General features: G+C 37.1%; 1 protein-coding gene across 2 annotated transcripts in view; it reads left to right on the forward strand.

Moving 5' to 3' along the window:
- The window catches only part of LOC149843050 (uncharacterized), a 48,173-nt gene extending 31,423 nt beyond the window's left edge, over positions 1 to 16,750 (forward strand). Inside the window, exons 7-8 of one of the 2 annotated variants that reach the window (XM_090001679.1) lie at positions 16,187 to 16,288; positions 16,538 to 16,750. In XM_090001679.1, coding sequence (XP_089857805.1) covers positions 16,187 to 16,282 — 96 coding nt within the window. In that variant the 3' untranslated portion in view covers positions 16,283 to 16,288; positions 16,538 to 16,750. Of the gene's footprint in view, positions 1 to 16,186 lie in introns of both variants that reach the window. The other variant, XM_090001678.1, reaches the window with a different exon arrangement.
- Positions 16,751 to 17,972: the final 1,222 nt, after the last annotated feature.

The following is a 17,972-nucleotide window of genomic DNA, read 5'->3' on the forward strand; positions in this document are numbered from 1 at the left end:
AGAATTTTTCTAAAGCACTAATTAGGTTGCCCTTACTCACGCCGAGTGTATACTTGGAGATTGTCACCATTAGTTGGTGATACCTCAATATTATACAACGACAACAACAACAACAACAACTACGCCTTCATCCCAAAACAATTGGGGTCGGCGATATGAACCAACAAAGAAATTCATTTTGGGTCTTCCACATGAATCCTTTTCCTCCAATCATTTCTATCCAATGACATGTCCTCGGTGAGGTTCAAAGCATTCATATCCTTTCCTATCATCTCCATCCAAGTCTTCCTAGGCCTACCCCGACCTCTTTTAACTAATATATTTTCCCATTTCTCCATCCTTCTGATTGGAGCATCATTAGGCCTTCGCCGAATATGTTCAAACCACCGTAAACGATTCTCTCTCATCTTATTTTCAATGGGTGCAACGCCTACCTTCTTACGTATCTCCTCGTTCCGAATTTTATCTTTTATTGTATTTCCACACATCCATCTAAGCATCCGCATCTCAGCTACACTCATTTTTTGAATATGATGTCTCTTGGCAGCCCAACATTCCGTACCATATAGTAAAGCGGGTCTAATAGTCGTCCTATAAAACTTTTCCTTCAACCGCAATGACATTCTACGATCGCACAACACTCTAGTTGCACTTTTCCATTTCATCCACCCAACCTTTATCCTATGATTTACATCTCCATCAATATCTCCATACTTTTGAATGATGGATCCCAAATATTTAAAATAATCATTCACCGGTATTTCTTGCTCACCAAGCTTCACTACACTCCCATCATTACTTCGTTGCTTACTAAACCGACATTCCATATATTCAGTCTTACTCTTACTCAACTTAAAACCTCTAGCTTCCAATGTTTGTCTCCATAATTCTAACTTAGCATTAACCCCAGCTCTAGACTCATCAATCAAAACAATATCATCAGTAAACAACATACACCACAGTACATTTTCTTGAATTGATCTCGTAAGCTCATCCATCACTATCGCAAATAGGAAAGGGCTTAAAGCAGATCCTTGATGTAACCCAACCGTTATCGGAAAATTGGTTGTCACCCCTCCACAAGTGCGGACATTGGTTACTACTCCTTCATACATATATTTAATTATACTAACGTACTTGAGAGAAACACCTTTCTTCATCATTGTCCACCAGAGAACGTCCCTAGGTACTCTATCGTATGCCTTCTCCAAATCAATAAAAACCATATGCAAATCTTTGTTCCTCTCTCTATATCTTTCAATAAGTTGTCTAAGAAGATGTATAGCTTCCATAGTTGATCTTCTAGGCATAAAACCAAATTGATTCTCTGATATCATGACAACCTTCCTCAACCTAGACTCAATCACTCTCTCCCAAAGTTTCATAGTATGACTCATGAGTTTTATACCACGATAGTTTGTGCAATCTTGTATATCACCTTTATTCTTATATGGAGGCACCAAAGTACTCTTCCTCCACTCATTAGGCATCTTATTTGTCCGCCAAATCTTGTTAAAAAGATTTGTCAACCATTTTTAACCTTTCTCTCCCAAGCATTTCCAAGCCTCGATAGGTATACCATTTGGGCCAACTGCCCTTCTTGATTTCATTTTCTTCAAAGCCTCTGCAATTTCTTTCTTTTGAATCTTGCGCATGAAGTCACGATTTATCTCATGAAAAGGAATGGAGAAGCCTCCAAGATCTTGAGCATGACTTTCATTAAATAGCTTATCAAAATAATCTTTTCATCTCTCTTTAATCTCCTCATCTTTGACTAAAACCCTTTGCGTTTCATCTTTGATACATCTAACCATACCCAAATCCCTCGATTTCCTATCTCTCATCTTTGCAAGCCTATAAATATCCTTCTCGCCTTCTTTGGTATCCAACTTGTCATAAACCTCCTTATATACCTTAGCCCTCGCATTTCGAACTACTTTTTTAGCTTCCTTCTTTGCTATCATATACTTCTCCAAATTCTCATTATCACGACTCTTATTTAGATTTCTATAACACTCTCTTTTAACCTTAATAGCTAATTTGACATCCTCGTTCCACCATGATGTATCCTTACCTAGTGGTGCACCGCCTTTAGACTCACCCAATACCTCCTTAGCCACCTTTCTCATGCCACCCGCTATCTTATTCCACATTGATTCTGAATCCTCCTCGAGACACCAATCAACTTCCTTAACTACCTGCTCTACAAACATTCCTTGTTTAGCTCCTTTCAGTGCCCACCACTTAATTCTAGGATCTATCCTATGTCTATCCCTTTTGCGGCATTGTCTAATTCTAAGATCTAAAATTAAGACTCTATGTTGTGTAGCTACACTTTCTCCCGGTATAACCTTACAATCGATGCAACAACCCCTATCTCTCTTTCTAAGTAGGAAAAAATCTATCTGACTCGTATTAACCCCACTTTTAAATGTTACTAGGTGAGACTCCCTCTTCCTAAACCAAGTGTTTGCTAAGATCATATCATAGGACAAACCAAAATCTAAAATCTTTTCTCCACTTTTATTTCTTTCTCCTATACCATAGCCTCCATGGATACTCTCAAATCCATCCCTACTAATGCCTACATGTCCATTAAGGTCACCGCCGATGAAAAGCTTTTCTCCATAAGATATCCCTTCTACTACTCCATCTAAATCTTCCCAAAATTGATGCTTAATGGAATCATCTAAACCTACTTGAGGTGCATAAACACTAATAATATTAAAAATATCCGTACCTAATACTAATTTAATAAGCAAAATCCTATCACCCTTCCTACGGACCTCAACTACATTATCTATAAACTCACGACTCATAACAATCCCTACTCCATTCCTATTCCTATTTATTCCTGTATACCAAATCTTATATCCCCAAGGTTTTATCACTTTTGCTTTCTCACCTACCCATTTGGTCTCTTGTAGACATAAAATATCAATCTTTCTCCTACACATAACATCTACTAACTCTACCAACTTACCAGTTAAAGACCCTATGTTCCAAGTGGCTAACCTAATTTTATGGTCGTGGACTAACTTCTTTACCCCCACCCGTCCAACAAAGTGAGGGAACCCTTGCTTATTTGACACCACACCTCGGCGCCGGTGTGATGCGTTGCTTCTGGGCGACGACCTAGCAACCCTTGCCCATTTATCACTGCCTCCGGCCTAGAGAGTACAACGCGTCGCTCAGTAGGGAACACCCCAACGAAATTCTCATGTTGGTTCATTTTCATAGGGTATGGCTAAGTTTTTATGCTGGCTGTCATACGCCTACCGCAACCCTCCTCCTTTGTCCGGGCTTGGGATCGACAGTGTATAACTAAACAGTTATACACAGGCGGAGTTATACCTCAATATTATGAGAATCATTATTATGAGTATTTTCTAAACATTCGGGATGACTTAAAGAGTTATCATTTGAATCTTCTAAAAGATCATTGATAAACATATAATCAATTTCATTTGGTTTTTCCAATATTTCAAAACCATTTTCATCTTCTAAAAAAATCACATCTTTGGAAACAAATAACTTATTGTTTTTATAGTCGAAGCATCTATAGCCCTTTTGATTTTCACCATATCCTAAAAATACGCATTCAATTGCTTTTGGTGACAATTTATCTCTTTTATGCAAAAGAGCAAAGCATTTACACCCAAAAATACGAAGACGATTGTAGTCGGGTGTTATATTGAAAAGCTTTTCATGAGGAGAGATATTGTTCAATTTTGAAGATGACATTCTATTAATTAAATAGGTGGAGGTTAACACGGCTTCGACCCAAAAATTCTTAGGAACATTTTTAGAAATGAGTAATGATCTACTAGTTTCTAAAATATGTATATGTTTTCTTTCCGCTAGACCGTTTTGTTGAGGAGTTCTTGGGCATGATTTTTTATGACAAATGCCATGTTTGCTTTAAATATGATTGAAACTCATTTGATAAGTATTCTCCACCCGAATCGGTTCTAAGAGTGGATATGCGGCTTTGAAATTGATTTTGAACTTTTGCATGAAATTCTTTAAAAAAGTTAAAAACTTCCGATTTAAGTTTAAGAAAATAGATCAATACATATCTAGGATAATCATCAATAAAGATAACATAATATGAATAACCACCTTTAGATAGAACCGGAGATGATCCCCATACATCCGAATGCACCAATTCAAAAGGTCTTGTTAACATAAGGGTTCTTATAGGAAAATGAATAGACTTCATTTTTTAAAAAATGCAATCTTTGCAATTGATATCTTTTTCTTTACAAAACTTGTTTCCAAAAGGAAAAAGATACATTTTAGAGTAACTTGGATGTCCAAGCCTTTTATGCCAAGTTTCAATATTTTTATCTTGGACATAAGTACAAAAAGAGGTATTAGGAATCATTAAGTGATCCATAAAATAAAGATCTACCTTCCTATGGCCTTGCCCAATCCGCTTCCCGGACTGAAGATCCTGCACAAAGCACCCTTGAGATGAGAAAGATATTTCACATCCATGGTCGGCAATTTGGAAAACGGAAAAAAGGCTAAGATTTAGTTTAGAAACTATTCTTACTTTTGGAACAAGGAAATTTTGAATATTTTTAGAATCAAGAGTTCCAATACCATTTATTTTGAGAAAAGTTCCATCGGCCATAGAGACACAAGATATTTTTGAATTGGTGCTCACGTTGGTTAATGCATTTTCATGAGGAGTCATATGAAAATAGGCTCCAGAATCTACGATCCAAGAGTACGTACCGGGAGGTGATGATGAGGCAATGGCGGCACCGGAGGTGGAAGAAGTGGCCTTTAGAATTTGTTGGAAAGCCATGAAAATTTGACCAAGAGTATCATTGAGATCCCGTTTTTGCCTTCATCTTCTTTGGTGGAGGATTCCTTAGCGGAAGCCACCTTTGGCTTGAATGTCCCATTTAGCTTTGGGCAAACGGGTTTAATATGTCCCGGCTTGTAACAATGATGACATATAATCATTTTTCTTCCACCACTCCCTTGCTTACCAAAATGAGGTGGCTTGTATGTTTTAACATGATTGCCGGGTTTAGATACGGCAAAAACTTCATCTATGCTTTTAATCATGCTATGCCTAGTCTCTTCTTGAGTGATTTCGGCAATAACCTCCTCTAAAGGAGGAAACATGGATCTACGAAGGAGTGAGGATCTAACTTGTTCAAATTCGGGACGAAGCCCAAATAAAAATTGAAACAATCTATCTTGTTCTATTTGCTTTTGTCTTAGTTCCACAACTTCCGTAGCCACCCATTTAGGCTCTAAAAGAGCCAATTCATCCCACAAAGGATTTAGAGCACTATAGTAGTCTTGTATGCTCATGTCGCCTTGTTTTGTGGTTCTCACTTTTTCTTGCAAGAAGTAAGCTCTTGCAAGATCTTTTTGGGTATACATACCCTTCACAAAAAACCAAGCTTCATTTGCCCGGCGGAATTTTGCAATATTTGCACATACCTTAAGTTCAACGTTATTCATAAACCATGCTAGGATTTTTGCATGGTTACTCTCCCAATCTTCCATTTGGTGATGATAATCTTCAATGGCCTTGAAACGAGCATCACCTTCAAGCGCTTTCTCTTGATCTTCTTCCATCTTTGTGAGATTAAGTTGGGGTTCCGGAACGGTTCCCATTACATAACCCAAAAGCTTCTTGCCTTTGAGATTATTCTCCATTGCGGATGCCCACATCATGTAATTTTTTTCATTAAGCTTGAATGATAGGTCGATCTTGACTTCCATTGCTACAAAATGAAGATGTGAAATAGAAAGGAAGTAGAGAGAGACAAAATTTCACCTTAGAGAATCGTATGGCTCTGATACCATGTAATGAAGTATGCGGAAGAATTCAAGAATGCCAATGCATTCACTATGTCCAACACCGGACAAAAGAAACAAGCATAAGAGAGGAAATCCACTAAGGGATATACGAAAGGCCTTGCAACAAGGCTACACACATAAAATAACTACCCTTTTTATTGGAGAGGAGCTCTCTAAGAAGCAATACAAGATACAAGGGGGTTCCCCCTATTTATAAGCCAAGGGAGACTAAAGGGGGCTCCCAATAGAGTCGTTGGGAGCCCCCAACGGTCACAATTGTGACCGTTGGGGGCCCCAACGACTCCATTGTGGGGCCCCTTTAGTATCCCAAATAAAAGTTCTAAAAAAGAAAAAAAGAAAAATAAAAATCAGAAAAATAAAAAGAAACAAAACAAGTACCCCTATCGTGTACTTGTGAAAAGACCATAATACCCCTATCGGGTATTATGGTGAATACATCTATATATATATATATATATATATATATATAATGCAAATGCCATATACACGATATATTTTAACACCCTCCCCCCCTCAAACATACAGTGTAATCATCAAATGTTTGTTAAGAAAATAAAATCGAGGTGATGGAAGCGCCTCAGTGAAGAAGTCTGGTAGTTGATACTCGAAGGTAACATAAGGTAGAGTGATGGTGTGCCTCAAAAATTCTTCACGCACATAGTGGTAGTTCATTTCGATATTCTTGGTTCTTTTATGGAATATATGGTTGCCAGCTATGATCACAACATAGTCTGGAGGGTGTCTTAAGATGAATGCTTATGTCCTTAAGTAATCTTTGCAACTAAATGATCTCTGATATGGTCTTAGCCATTGCACGGTATTCAACTTCAGTAGTTGATAAAGATGCTTTCTGTTGCTTTTTACCCTTTCACTCACCAAAGAGTCACCTACAAAACTACAAAAGCCAGTAGTTGAGCATCGATCATTTGGATCTCCTCCCCAATCTGAGTCAGAATAAGCAATCAAACTCAAGAGAGGAAGAAGATGATAACAAAAGGCTTCTAGAGGTCGATGTTTGTAAATATCTAATAATTTTTATCACAACACACATGTGAACTGGAGTGGGAGAATGCTGGAATTGACTAGCAGTATGAACTGCATGCATAATATCAGGCCTAGTAATAGTTAAATAAGTCAGGACACCGATCATTTGGCGATATGAAATATAATCATCCAGAGGTGTCCCATCATTATGTAATTAGATATGCGAAAATACAAAATGTTCAATAATGAACTGAATAGCACAAGCACTTAATGTGCAAATTACATAAATCCATTGTGGGGTGAATGCCAAAAGGTAAAAAGAATATTATTCAAGAGAGAAAAGTGAGAGAACACATACATGTTTGAGGGGGGGATACCCCTTTATATACAAGAAAGGAACACCCAAAAAAGGGGGCCTTTGGGGCTCCCACAATAGGCGTTGGGGAGCCCCAACGTCTATTTGAGTGGGGCCCCCAATGGTCCCTTACATAAAGAATTACAAAAATAAAATAAAAAACAAAAAAAGAAAAAGAATAAACAAAAAGATTAAAAAATTACATGGTGAAATGACCAAAATACCCCTATCAGTTATTTTGTTATACATACACAAAATAGTGTATATATATATGTATATATTAACACATTAATCATCTTGACATTAATAACTTTAGATGTGTCCACCGTTTCTTCATTAGTAATGCCTAACCTGTCAATAATATCATTAGCAAACTTGGTTCGAGAGAACAAGTATACCTTAGAAGAATAAGCAACCTCAATTCCAAGAAAAAATTTAAGAAATCAAAGATCAGTCATCTGAAAATATTTTTTAAGTATACATTTAATATACTTTACTCCCTGTTTGTCTGCACCTGTAATAATCATATCATCAACATAAAATAAAATTATGACAATCCCTGCATTAAATTTCTTAGTAAACATATCAGTATCAGTATAACAATATTTAAAAACAAGCTTTAACATAACAGAACTAAAGCGATCATTGTCAAATTTTGGGTGCCTGTTTCAAACATAAACAACTTTTCTCAATCGAAGTACTTTACCAGAGGGGACATTATATCCAGGAAGTGAATCCATATAAACTTATTTTAGATTTTTATTTAAATAAACAATTTTTACATCCATTTGGTATATAGGCTAACCTTTAATAGCAACAACAATAACAAGGGTCATAACTGAAGTCATCCTAGCTACTGGGGCAAATGTCTCATTGTAGTCTATATCGTATTCTTATGCATACCCTTTGACAACTAACTTGGCCTTATTTTTTCTAGGGTCTCATCACTCTTAGTTTTGATTTTATACACCCATCTACAACTTATAGTTTTCTTACTCTTAGGCAAATCCGAGACTTCCCAAGTCAGATTTTTCTAGTGCTCCTAATTTTTCATTCATGGCTTTCATGCATTTGAGATATTCTTTTGCATGTTTATATGTGGTAGGCTCAAAATAAGACAAAATTCTAGCTAGAGAAGCCTTATATTGAGGGAAAAAGGATTCATATGAAACAAATCTATAAGGGGTCTAGAAGTTCGATATTCTGACAATTTTAGTTTGTTGATTTTCTATGGTAGAGTACCTTCGACATTTGGTTGACTATCATTGTCACGTCTTCTATATTGAATTATGCTAGGTCCTCCCATTTCAGTGTTTTCACCATCCTGATTTGATTGGGGCTCTTCAACTCTATCATTCTCATACAAAGAATTACCCTTACTTTGAGGCAATAATTCAAGCAAGAAAAAATACTCAAGAGTCTTTCTCAGGCACATTGTGAATTTTTTTTTATTTTTTAGAAATTGAACATTCCTATATATATATAGTTTGTTATTTTTGAAATCAAAACATCTAAACCCTTTATGAGTTTCTTTATATCCCAAGAAAGCACATGATATGACTTTGAAAGTGAGTTTATCATTTTTGTCGGTGAGAACAAAGCACTTGCTTCCAAAAGGTCTTAATCTAAGATAATCGAGAGAAACTTTGAAAAGTTTAGATAACAGAAGTCGATTAACGAGATATACAGAAGTCAAACATGCTTTAGCGTAAAAATGTTTTGGAATATCTTTTGCAATTAAAAGACTTCTAGTAGTTTTAATTATGTGCCTATGTTTTCACTCAACTAATCCGTTTTGTTGAGGAGTATAAGCACATGATCTTTGATGAACAATTCCATTATTTTCAAAATAAATTTTGAATTCATTTGGCATAAATTGTTCCCAAGAGTCGAAGCGGAAGATAAAAATTTTGGTTTCAAATTGATTTTTGATAAAGTTATGATATTTTTTAAAGTTCTCAAAAACCTCATTTTTGTGCCTAAGAAAGTATATTCATGAGTATCTTGTATAGTCATCAACAAATATTACATAATAAGAAAAACCACTTTTAGATAAAATAGGAGAGGGTTCCCATACATTCGAGTTCACTAATTCAAATGGTTTAGAAGAAAAGAAGGTTCTTTTTGGAAGGGAGAGATTATTCATTTTGCCAATAATGCAATCCTCACAATAAAATTTTCTATTCCAAATTTTGCTTAAGTGAGGTACATGAGACAATTTTGAGAAACTAGGATGTCCTAATCTTAGATGGCATAAAGCTAAATTTAAATATTGAACATTATAACAAAAATTGCTTTTTGGAAGAAGAAGACGATCCATGCAGTAAAGGTCTCCTTCTCTCTAGCCTTCCTCAATATGCTTTCCGGACTAGAGATTCTGCATAAAACACTTTTTGGATTAAAAGGAGACATTACACCCATGGTCAGTAATTTGTGAAACGGACAAAAGATTTAAATTCAATTTTGGGACAAGTTTAACTTTTGGAATAAAGAATTTCGAAGAGTTTTTAAAAATTTTCAATGCTTTTTATGCTAAGACAACATCCATCGGCGGTAAAAACATTTTTTGGTGTTGAATTAATGCAACATTCGGAAAGTAAAGAGGAGTGTGGAGTCATATGAAATGAAGCTTCAGAATTCAAAAGCCATGAAACCTTACCGGGAGGCGATGATTTAGAGGCCGTAGCATTGGAAAGAGAAGCATTTTTAATTAGTGGATAAAGGGCCTCCATAATTTGAGAGGACATGGTTATAATAGATTTAGAGTCTTCATTGGTTTCACTTTTTTCTTCGTGAGATGTTCCCACAAATGTCACTTTTTTGTCTTCTCTTCCTTAGAACTTGGTCTTCTTTTCCTTAGAACTTGGGGCAAAGTGGTCTGATATGACCCGGTTCTCCACAATTATAACAAGTCAATATAGTTTTTTTTTGTCATCATATCTGGGTTTTCCATTGTAAGACTTTGAAAAATGTGGTGGTTTATAAGCCTTTGTGTTGGCACCTGGTCTTGAGACAACCAAAACATTATCTTTAGTCTCCTTGGTTTCAGACATGGATTTTAGTCTTGTCTCCTCCATGCATATACTTGAGCCAAGACTTCGTGTAGGGAAAGAGGATTTTTCTTATGAATAATATTGACCCAAACTTGTTTAAATTCGGGTCTAAGTTCTCTAAAAAATTGAAACAATTGTTCCTCATGCTTGTATTTCTTCTATTCTTGGTATTCCCTCTGGGTGTTATCACCTTGTTTGCAATTATGTACCTTATCTTTGAAATTCCATTTGTATGCCACATTTTTTTTGGTCTTATACATATTTGTTTTACATATTCTCAACCCTCATTGGCCCTTTCAAATTCAAGAATGTCAGAGCAAAGCTCCTCATACATACTACCCATAAATAGCGAAAGAACCTTGGCATACAAAATGCCATAAGTCTTTACTCATGAGGATTCTCTTTACCACCACAGCCCACATGTTATAGTTCTTTCCATCAATTTTTTTGGGAACAACCGTTACAATTTCTTTATCGGCCACAGTGGAGGAAATAGTGAAGATAAGAATGAGAAAAAAAGAAGATAGAAGAAGGTAAGGAAAAATTGTTGAAGTTTGATGACACATTTCTCGAGGCAGCGAACCAATGCTCTATCAATCTCATGAATCTCCTCTTCAAGCTTTTTCCCAATAGCACCAAAGGCTCTAATACCATGTAATAAAACAACAAGTACACAAATACAATGCCACAAAGTGGCTACAAAGGCCTCTAATGGGCCAAATACAAAGTGCCACTAAGGGTCAACACAATCTCTCAAAAGAGAACACAAAAAATAATAAGGCCTTTATTCAACAATGCTTGAGAACAAGCATTCCAAATATAATACTCAACGTCTATATTTCTAGCCGTTGGGCTGGTTGGACCAGCTCCCAACATCTCCTGTTATATCAACATAAAAACAAAAACAAAAAACAAAAAAACAAAAGCAAAAACAAAAACCGAAACTCGTCAGTCTCTATTGGACCGACATCTATTACAACCTGAAATGATTGAAATACCCCTGATGGGTATTTCAGTTTACATACACAACATGAACTATATATATACAAAATACAAATGCCATATACACGATACATTTTCACAGAGGAGGAAGAAGATCTGGAACAAAGAGAGAGACTTACTGTCACTCTCGTTGGAAGAGGATGGGGAGGGAAAGAGTCGTGCCCTAAACACCCCCAAAAATTTTAAAAAGTGGACCAAAATGGACTCGATCAAAGTTGATCGAGTCTATTTTGGACGAAGATAACCCTGAATGCGGGTTGAGCGCACCTAAGGTTTATTGACCACACCCGGTGAGGCAAAACATGAGTTTGGCTGAACCAGGTGCCACACTACTTGTTAGAATTATTATCACTGTTAAGAATGATCTTGGGTACATTTGTGGATGGAAATCATGATATAAGCAGATCAGGGTGCACGACCAAGAGAATTGGGCCAGAGATAACACTCATATGTATACCTTTCTTTTATCCTAATTGGGTCTTTCCAACGACCTCAGTTTGAAAATGCAAACAACCTCAATTTCAGATACATGGTTATCTCCTCCCATTGTGTTTGGGTTTATCAAATACAGTGTTATTAAAAATGCGCCTTAAGGCGCAAAAAGCGCGCCTCGCCTCAAGGCGAGGGGCCTTATGCCTTGAGGCACATGTACAAAGCGCAACAACGCCGAGGCATGTGCCTCATACGCCTTGAGGCGAGGCGCGCCTCAAGTCGAGGCGTACACGCCTTGAACTTTTTAGTCAAATGAGGGTCAAAGCCCTCATTTGACAAAAAAATAGGTTTTTTTACGCAGTTTTAACTAAGCTGCTAGTAAAAAAGACATTTACTACACGGCAAGGGCAGATACAAGAGAGAAAGAAAAGAAAGAATTTATACAAGGCAAGGGCGACAACCCTAAACCTAAACAAATCAGGTCTAATCTATAAGACACCGGGTTTGAAACATAAGCCCAAAAAAAAATTCTTTCGGAGTGCGCTGCCCCCCTAAGACCCCACCAGGGGCGGTCCCCCAGACCCGCGCCCCGCGCTGGGGGGCGCCCCCGGACCCCTTTACTGCAAGGGCAAAAACTCTAAATCAGGCTCCACAACTCATCAGTTGAACCTATGTTAAAATGAGTGGGTCAAGATTCGGGTTTAACTGGATTTTTATAAGAAAACTATACCCAAATATGATAAAAAATACATAAACTAGACCCTGTCAAAATAATATTTTTAATTATTTTACATTGAAAATTTGAGAATCTTAACCAAAACTTTGGTCAGACCTGGTTTGGTATAAAATTTTATAAACCATACCCAACCCATATAATAATCGGACCTCATGGGTTCAACCTGAATAATTAATCAGAATCCCTTCTTTGCAACCAAACCCTGACCCTATAAGATTCAATATGTGTTAGGATCGGGTCATACCCAATCCATTGACACCCTTGGGAGCAGGTTCACCAATTTGCAGTCTAATAGACACTTAAAGCAACCACGTTAATGAAGTCATTGAGATTAGTTGCTTCGTTTCACAAAAAATTAATATCACATTGTCAACTTGTTCAATGTATTCAATTTCGTAGGAGCAATAATCTCTTCTAGAATGTGACGTTAAACCCTTTTAGTGGCAAAATCAAGTCATGCAATTACATGCCGTCACAACCCTATATATATATATATATATATATATATATATATATATATATATATATATATATATATGGAAATGAAAACATGCATTTTTTAATACATATATATTAACATTTGGTTGTTAATGCTAAAATGCATTTTCTAATTATAACATGATATTGTTAATGCTAATATGCATTTCATTGTTAATGTTAATTTTTTATTTAATGAATGTTCATGTTTTATTTCTTAAATACTTACATAGATCAAGTTGTTGCATTAATGCTATTTTTACATGTTAATCTCATATTTTTCAGTATTTATTTGAGATTTTTTATTTCTTGTTGGTTGTTGCTTCATCAATAAAGATTTTTTTATTTATTTATAATTTTAGATATTTTTTATAGTTTTTTTAAGTTAAAAAAAACTTTGAGGCTTACACTTTACACCTCGAGGCTTACGCCTCACCTCAGATTTTGGTGGAGTGCCTCGCTACGCCTCGACGCTTTTCACAACACTGATCAAATATGTTTCAGATGATAGTTGTCCGCAAGGCTCAAAGTCTATGCAGATCTCCATGTGGATTCATCTAACTTTTATATAAGGGGCACTAGATGAATTTGTGGTTTTTTTGGCTTGTGTCAACCAATGTTGTGAAAAATGTTGAAGCGTAAGCCTCGACGCATAAAGCGTAAGCCTCAATTTTTTTTAAAACTTAAAGAAGACCTTTAATTTTTTTTACAAATACAAATAAATAAAAAAATGCTTTATTGATGAAGCAACAACCAATAAGAAATAGAAACTATCAAATAAATACCAAAAAATATGAGAGAGTCGAGTTTGCACTTCTTCTTTTTCTTAAAGATGAGACGTGAGAGAGAGGGAGAGTCAAGAGGCGAGATGCAGAGAGAGAAGAGTTGAGAGGCAAGAGAGAGGGAGAGGCCTGACCCTAATTAGGGTCAGGCCTCTCAACCCCAAAATCTGCATCTCGCCTTGAGGCATTTGACTTGAGTTAACGGAGGTGCGCCTCGCCTGAGGCATACGCCTCATCACCCATGAGGCATGTGCCTTAAGGCCTTTGCGCTTTTTACCTGTGCTTCAAGGCACAACGGTCCTCTTCTTGAGGTGAGGTGTGCTTTTTGCGCCTTGAGGCACATTTTTACCAACATTGGTATCAACCAATACCTAGTCTATTGACTAGTAGATCATATGGAATATCATGTTGGGGGGAGGAATTTGGGACTATTGTAGCATGATAGATCTTTCTATGTATTTTTTGTACTCGGGAAGGAATTGGACTTTTTGGATCTTAATTTTCTAAAACCTATGTCACATAGGTGCAGGTGCGGGTGAGGGTGAGGGTAAGGGTGCGGCGATGCGGCACTTTCAAAAAACTTGGGTGCGGGGATGCGGGAGGGTATATATATATATACACATATATAATTTTTAACAGTTAACACTGATGAAATAAAAAAACAGTTAATTTTTTGCCCTAATCCCCCGCCCAACCCCTTTCATTTTATTTTTTTCGGGTCTAGGGTTGGACATTTATGACCCTGGGTGCATTGACCACTCAGGGTTGGCTTGACCGCACCGGGTGCCACACCCACACTCGCACCCGAGTCGCATCACGTCGATGTGGGTGCGGCACCCTGCTGGCCGAATCCTTGTGACATAGTCTAAAACAAAAAATTTATCATATTCTCTATATATAATGCAATCTAAATGTTAATTTTGTCATTCTCTTTCATGAGTAGTGGTAACAAATTCTCTACTCTAATTAATTTGTGGTCCTTTAACTTGACTTTGGGGTTCAGCTGCATTGAGGTGCGCTTCTTTGTTCTGGGGCCTATATCTTTTCTGTGTACTTTTAACAGTTCTGTTTTTGTTATTTTCTTCCTAGCACACATTGGTGTATTTTGGGCTGTCCTATTTAATGCCATAAATAAATCATGTTCATGTGGGGAAATGTGTTTCATGTATATTATGATGCACAGATCACAAATGAAACCATTTTCTTACCATGATGGAAAATTATCATGTCAATCAGAATGCAAGACACTTTGTAGAGACGGTGTAAGTTCTTTCAGCTTTTGTGCAAACATGCCATTCCCACATTGAGTTGATTACTGTTAAACCATTAATATTCATGCTATGGAATCAAAGGATCTAATATTGAACCCATCTGTCCCTCTTTCTCTGTATGTGTGCTCATGAACGTGCGTGTCTGGGTGGGTATTAAGATTCTGTCAGGTGCAATTTTGATAATACCATTTTTTAGTAATCAATAGTGTAGAATTTCTTGTGATGGTATTCATTCTCGGTATATGTTAATATTACCTTCCTGAGTGATATTGTACATTTGAGTGAAACATCTTGGAAGGAGCCTTTCCTTTTATCAATTTGTTATAAACCTGATTCTATTTGCCGATCATTTCTGCCGTGGACTCTGTACATCTGATTAAAATTTTCAAATTTGATTCCCTGTTAATGCACCAAGTTATTCATCTGTAGCTCTCTTCAACTCAAAATATTAGCATCTGGTTGAAAACTTTTGTTTTTTATCACTAGGGAGGAAAGAAAATCACAAGGCTGGAAAAACTAGGTCTCCATAACAGTCTTCAGTAGGTTGAGTATTTGGAAGTGATTTCAGGACCTATGCCCTTCACACTTGCCAAATGAGGATCTCTTTCGGTTGGGGACTCAGGATTTGGACAATCTTTATAGGTTCCTCAAGCTAGTATGCATCTTTTTTCTTAAGGGGGATTTCACGTTTTCCATTTATTTTTGTTTCCTTGTTTATTACTTGTTGGGGGTGTGGATGTGTGTTCTTGCACGTGCATATGGGTGGTGCTAATGATGTTGATGGTGATGTAGGAAAAGTTCTTTTTATGTTTTCTGCATAAATGGCTTCATCAAAGACATGATCATATGAATCCACATTGATTGTCTTTTGGGGTGCGTGTTTCCACAATTTTTGGAGATTTGTAGTAGCAAAATTTTTACTTGTCTTTCTGCATAAATGGCATCCTCAAAGACATGAAGGTACATTGATTGTGATTTTCAAGGTTTTTTTCCCCACCTTTTGGTATCATATAGAATATCGAAAGTGTAAATGTGATAAGCCCTGATGATGATGATATATGATCATCGTTTATGTATTTGCATGTAGACGAGTAGACAATGAGCCAAACTTCTTGCATGGAGCCAGGCTTAGGTTGCTAGCTGGATATCACCAACAATCTCTATTTCTGCTGTTTTCTTTTCTGTGTTAATTTAGAATTCTGAATTGTATACCTTTACATTTCACAAACCTTGTTTCTTTACAGAGATCATGCCGCCCAGATTCTTTCCGGCCATGGACATGTTTACCGAGAAGCAAAGAAGAAGATTTTCTTGTGGACTACGTAATACTTGATGAATGAGCTGCTGTGAGCCGTCTCCTCTCACGCTGTTTGTGTTCTTTTTCTTATTCTGTTGATATTTCATCCTGTAGACAATGTGATTTTAATTTTTTTTACCTAAAATTGCAACTTGATCCATCTTTTGGACTGCGTTAAAACCATGCTTTTTTGGTATTCTCCTGACCTCTTTTAAATAAACGCTCACTGTCAGATATCTGTCATAGATCATTCATGTGCCTTTTTAAGTGGGTGCTAATGGAAATGATATTATTGTAGGTACCCTGGTGAAAAGTTTGAAAGCCGTCAGAGGAAGCATTGGTCAGTGTTAGTTTTTCTTGGCCAATCACTTACAGTGACAGCCATCATCCTGCTTTTTGCAGCTTCCACTTTTTGGTGTGTACTGGAGTGGCGTTTTACATAGTCGAATTGTACATGTTCATATCTGAACTACAGGGATCTTCTCAATCATACATCCAGTCGGAGTAAAAAGGCTCAAAGTGTAGTCTCTACTCTTGCATGTAAATTTTGACGTTTAAATGCATCATGCGTGTAAAAGAGAATTGCTTCAATATATATATAGTAAGGGGTAGGTGCCCATTGCTTTTTTGTGCCTATCGCATGCCTATTGAGCTTTGAAAAGATTGTTTCTATTTTTTCTAAAATCTGACCATACAGATGTGATCTACATGCTTGATTTTGTGGGAATCGGCTTTTGGATCGGCGGATTCCAACACCAAGTTAAATTTTTATAAGATTAAAACATCAACGGTCTACAATTAAAAAAAATAATCAATGCTTAAAAAATCATTTTTTTCTCAAAAAAAAATGATCCAAGTATGATTTCTTATTTAATGTAGGGTCAGATTTTTAGAAAACAACCTAAAGACACCTATCCAAGCCTGGCACAAAAAGGGTCAGGTATGTTGTCACTAGCATAGTGACAAACGTTTTTATTGGCAATTTCTTGTTTTTCGCGAACTCGCAAGAAATTGAAAAAAATCCATAAATCTTGCATTTTTTCGGTAAAATCTTGACAATAAAAAAATTAATTAAAAAACATAAAAATGTAAATATTGCGAATCGAGATTTACACGAAATTTACACCGAGTCGAGATCGTTACGAGCCGACCCTCTTTGATTTTACATCGGGATAGAGATCAACCCGATCGGACCCACTTATTAAATCCCTAGATATTCCCTTCTTCGAGCTCATAACTCATAAATGGGCCTTTTCTCGCCGAAATATTCCCTGCCATCATATTTTGGCGACCAAGCGTGCACTCCACCCCCCGAACTCCATGCATGCTCCATTAAATTGAAAAAAGAAAACCTTGGATCTCATCCAAATCCATGGCAGGGTCCGATCTAGTTCTGGCACCAGCAGCTGACGTACATCACCTTCCGCATAGACTCATTCACCTGCCTCTGCCTTCATGTTCTCCAAAACCGTGCCGGGCTCTGGCCCAGGCATGACCTGGCTAAGCCTGGGTGACGTCGCTAAACCCCCTAGGGTTGACCTGATCGACCCCAGATCCATGGATCTGACGGTGGGGTTCCACCTGAGACCTGGATCCACATTACCGTGCGTCACCGCAACCTCGACAGCCACCCAGATCATCCCCATGTATCCCATCCTCTCTCCCCACTTTTTTTTTTGCCACAAACCGGCGAGTCTGCCATATTTCGATGTAGATTCCGGCAACCACTTTCA

The sequence above is a fragment of the Nuphar pumila genome, chromosome 3 (genome assembly GCF_984573655.1).
Source record: "Nuphar pumila chromosome 3, dmNupPumi1.hap1.1, whole genome shotgun sequence".
Taxonomy (NCBI): domain Eukaryota; kingdom Viridiplantae; phylum Streptophyta; class Magnoliopsida; order Nymphaeales; family Nymphaeaceae; genus Nuphar; species Nuphar pumila.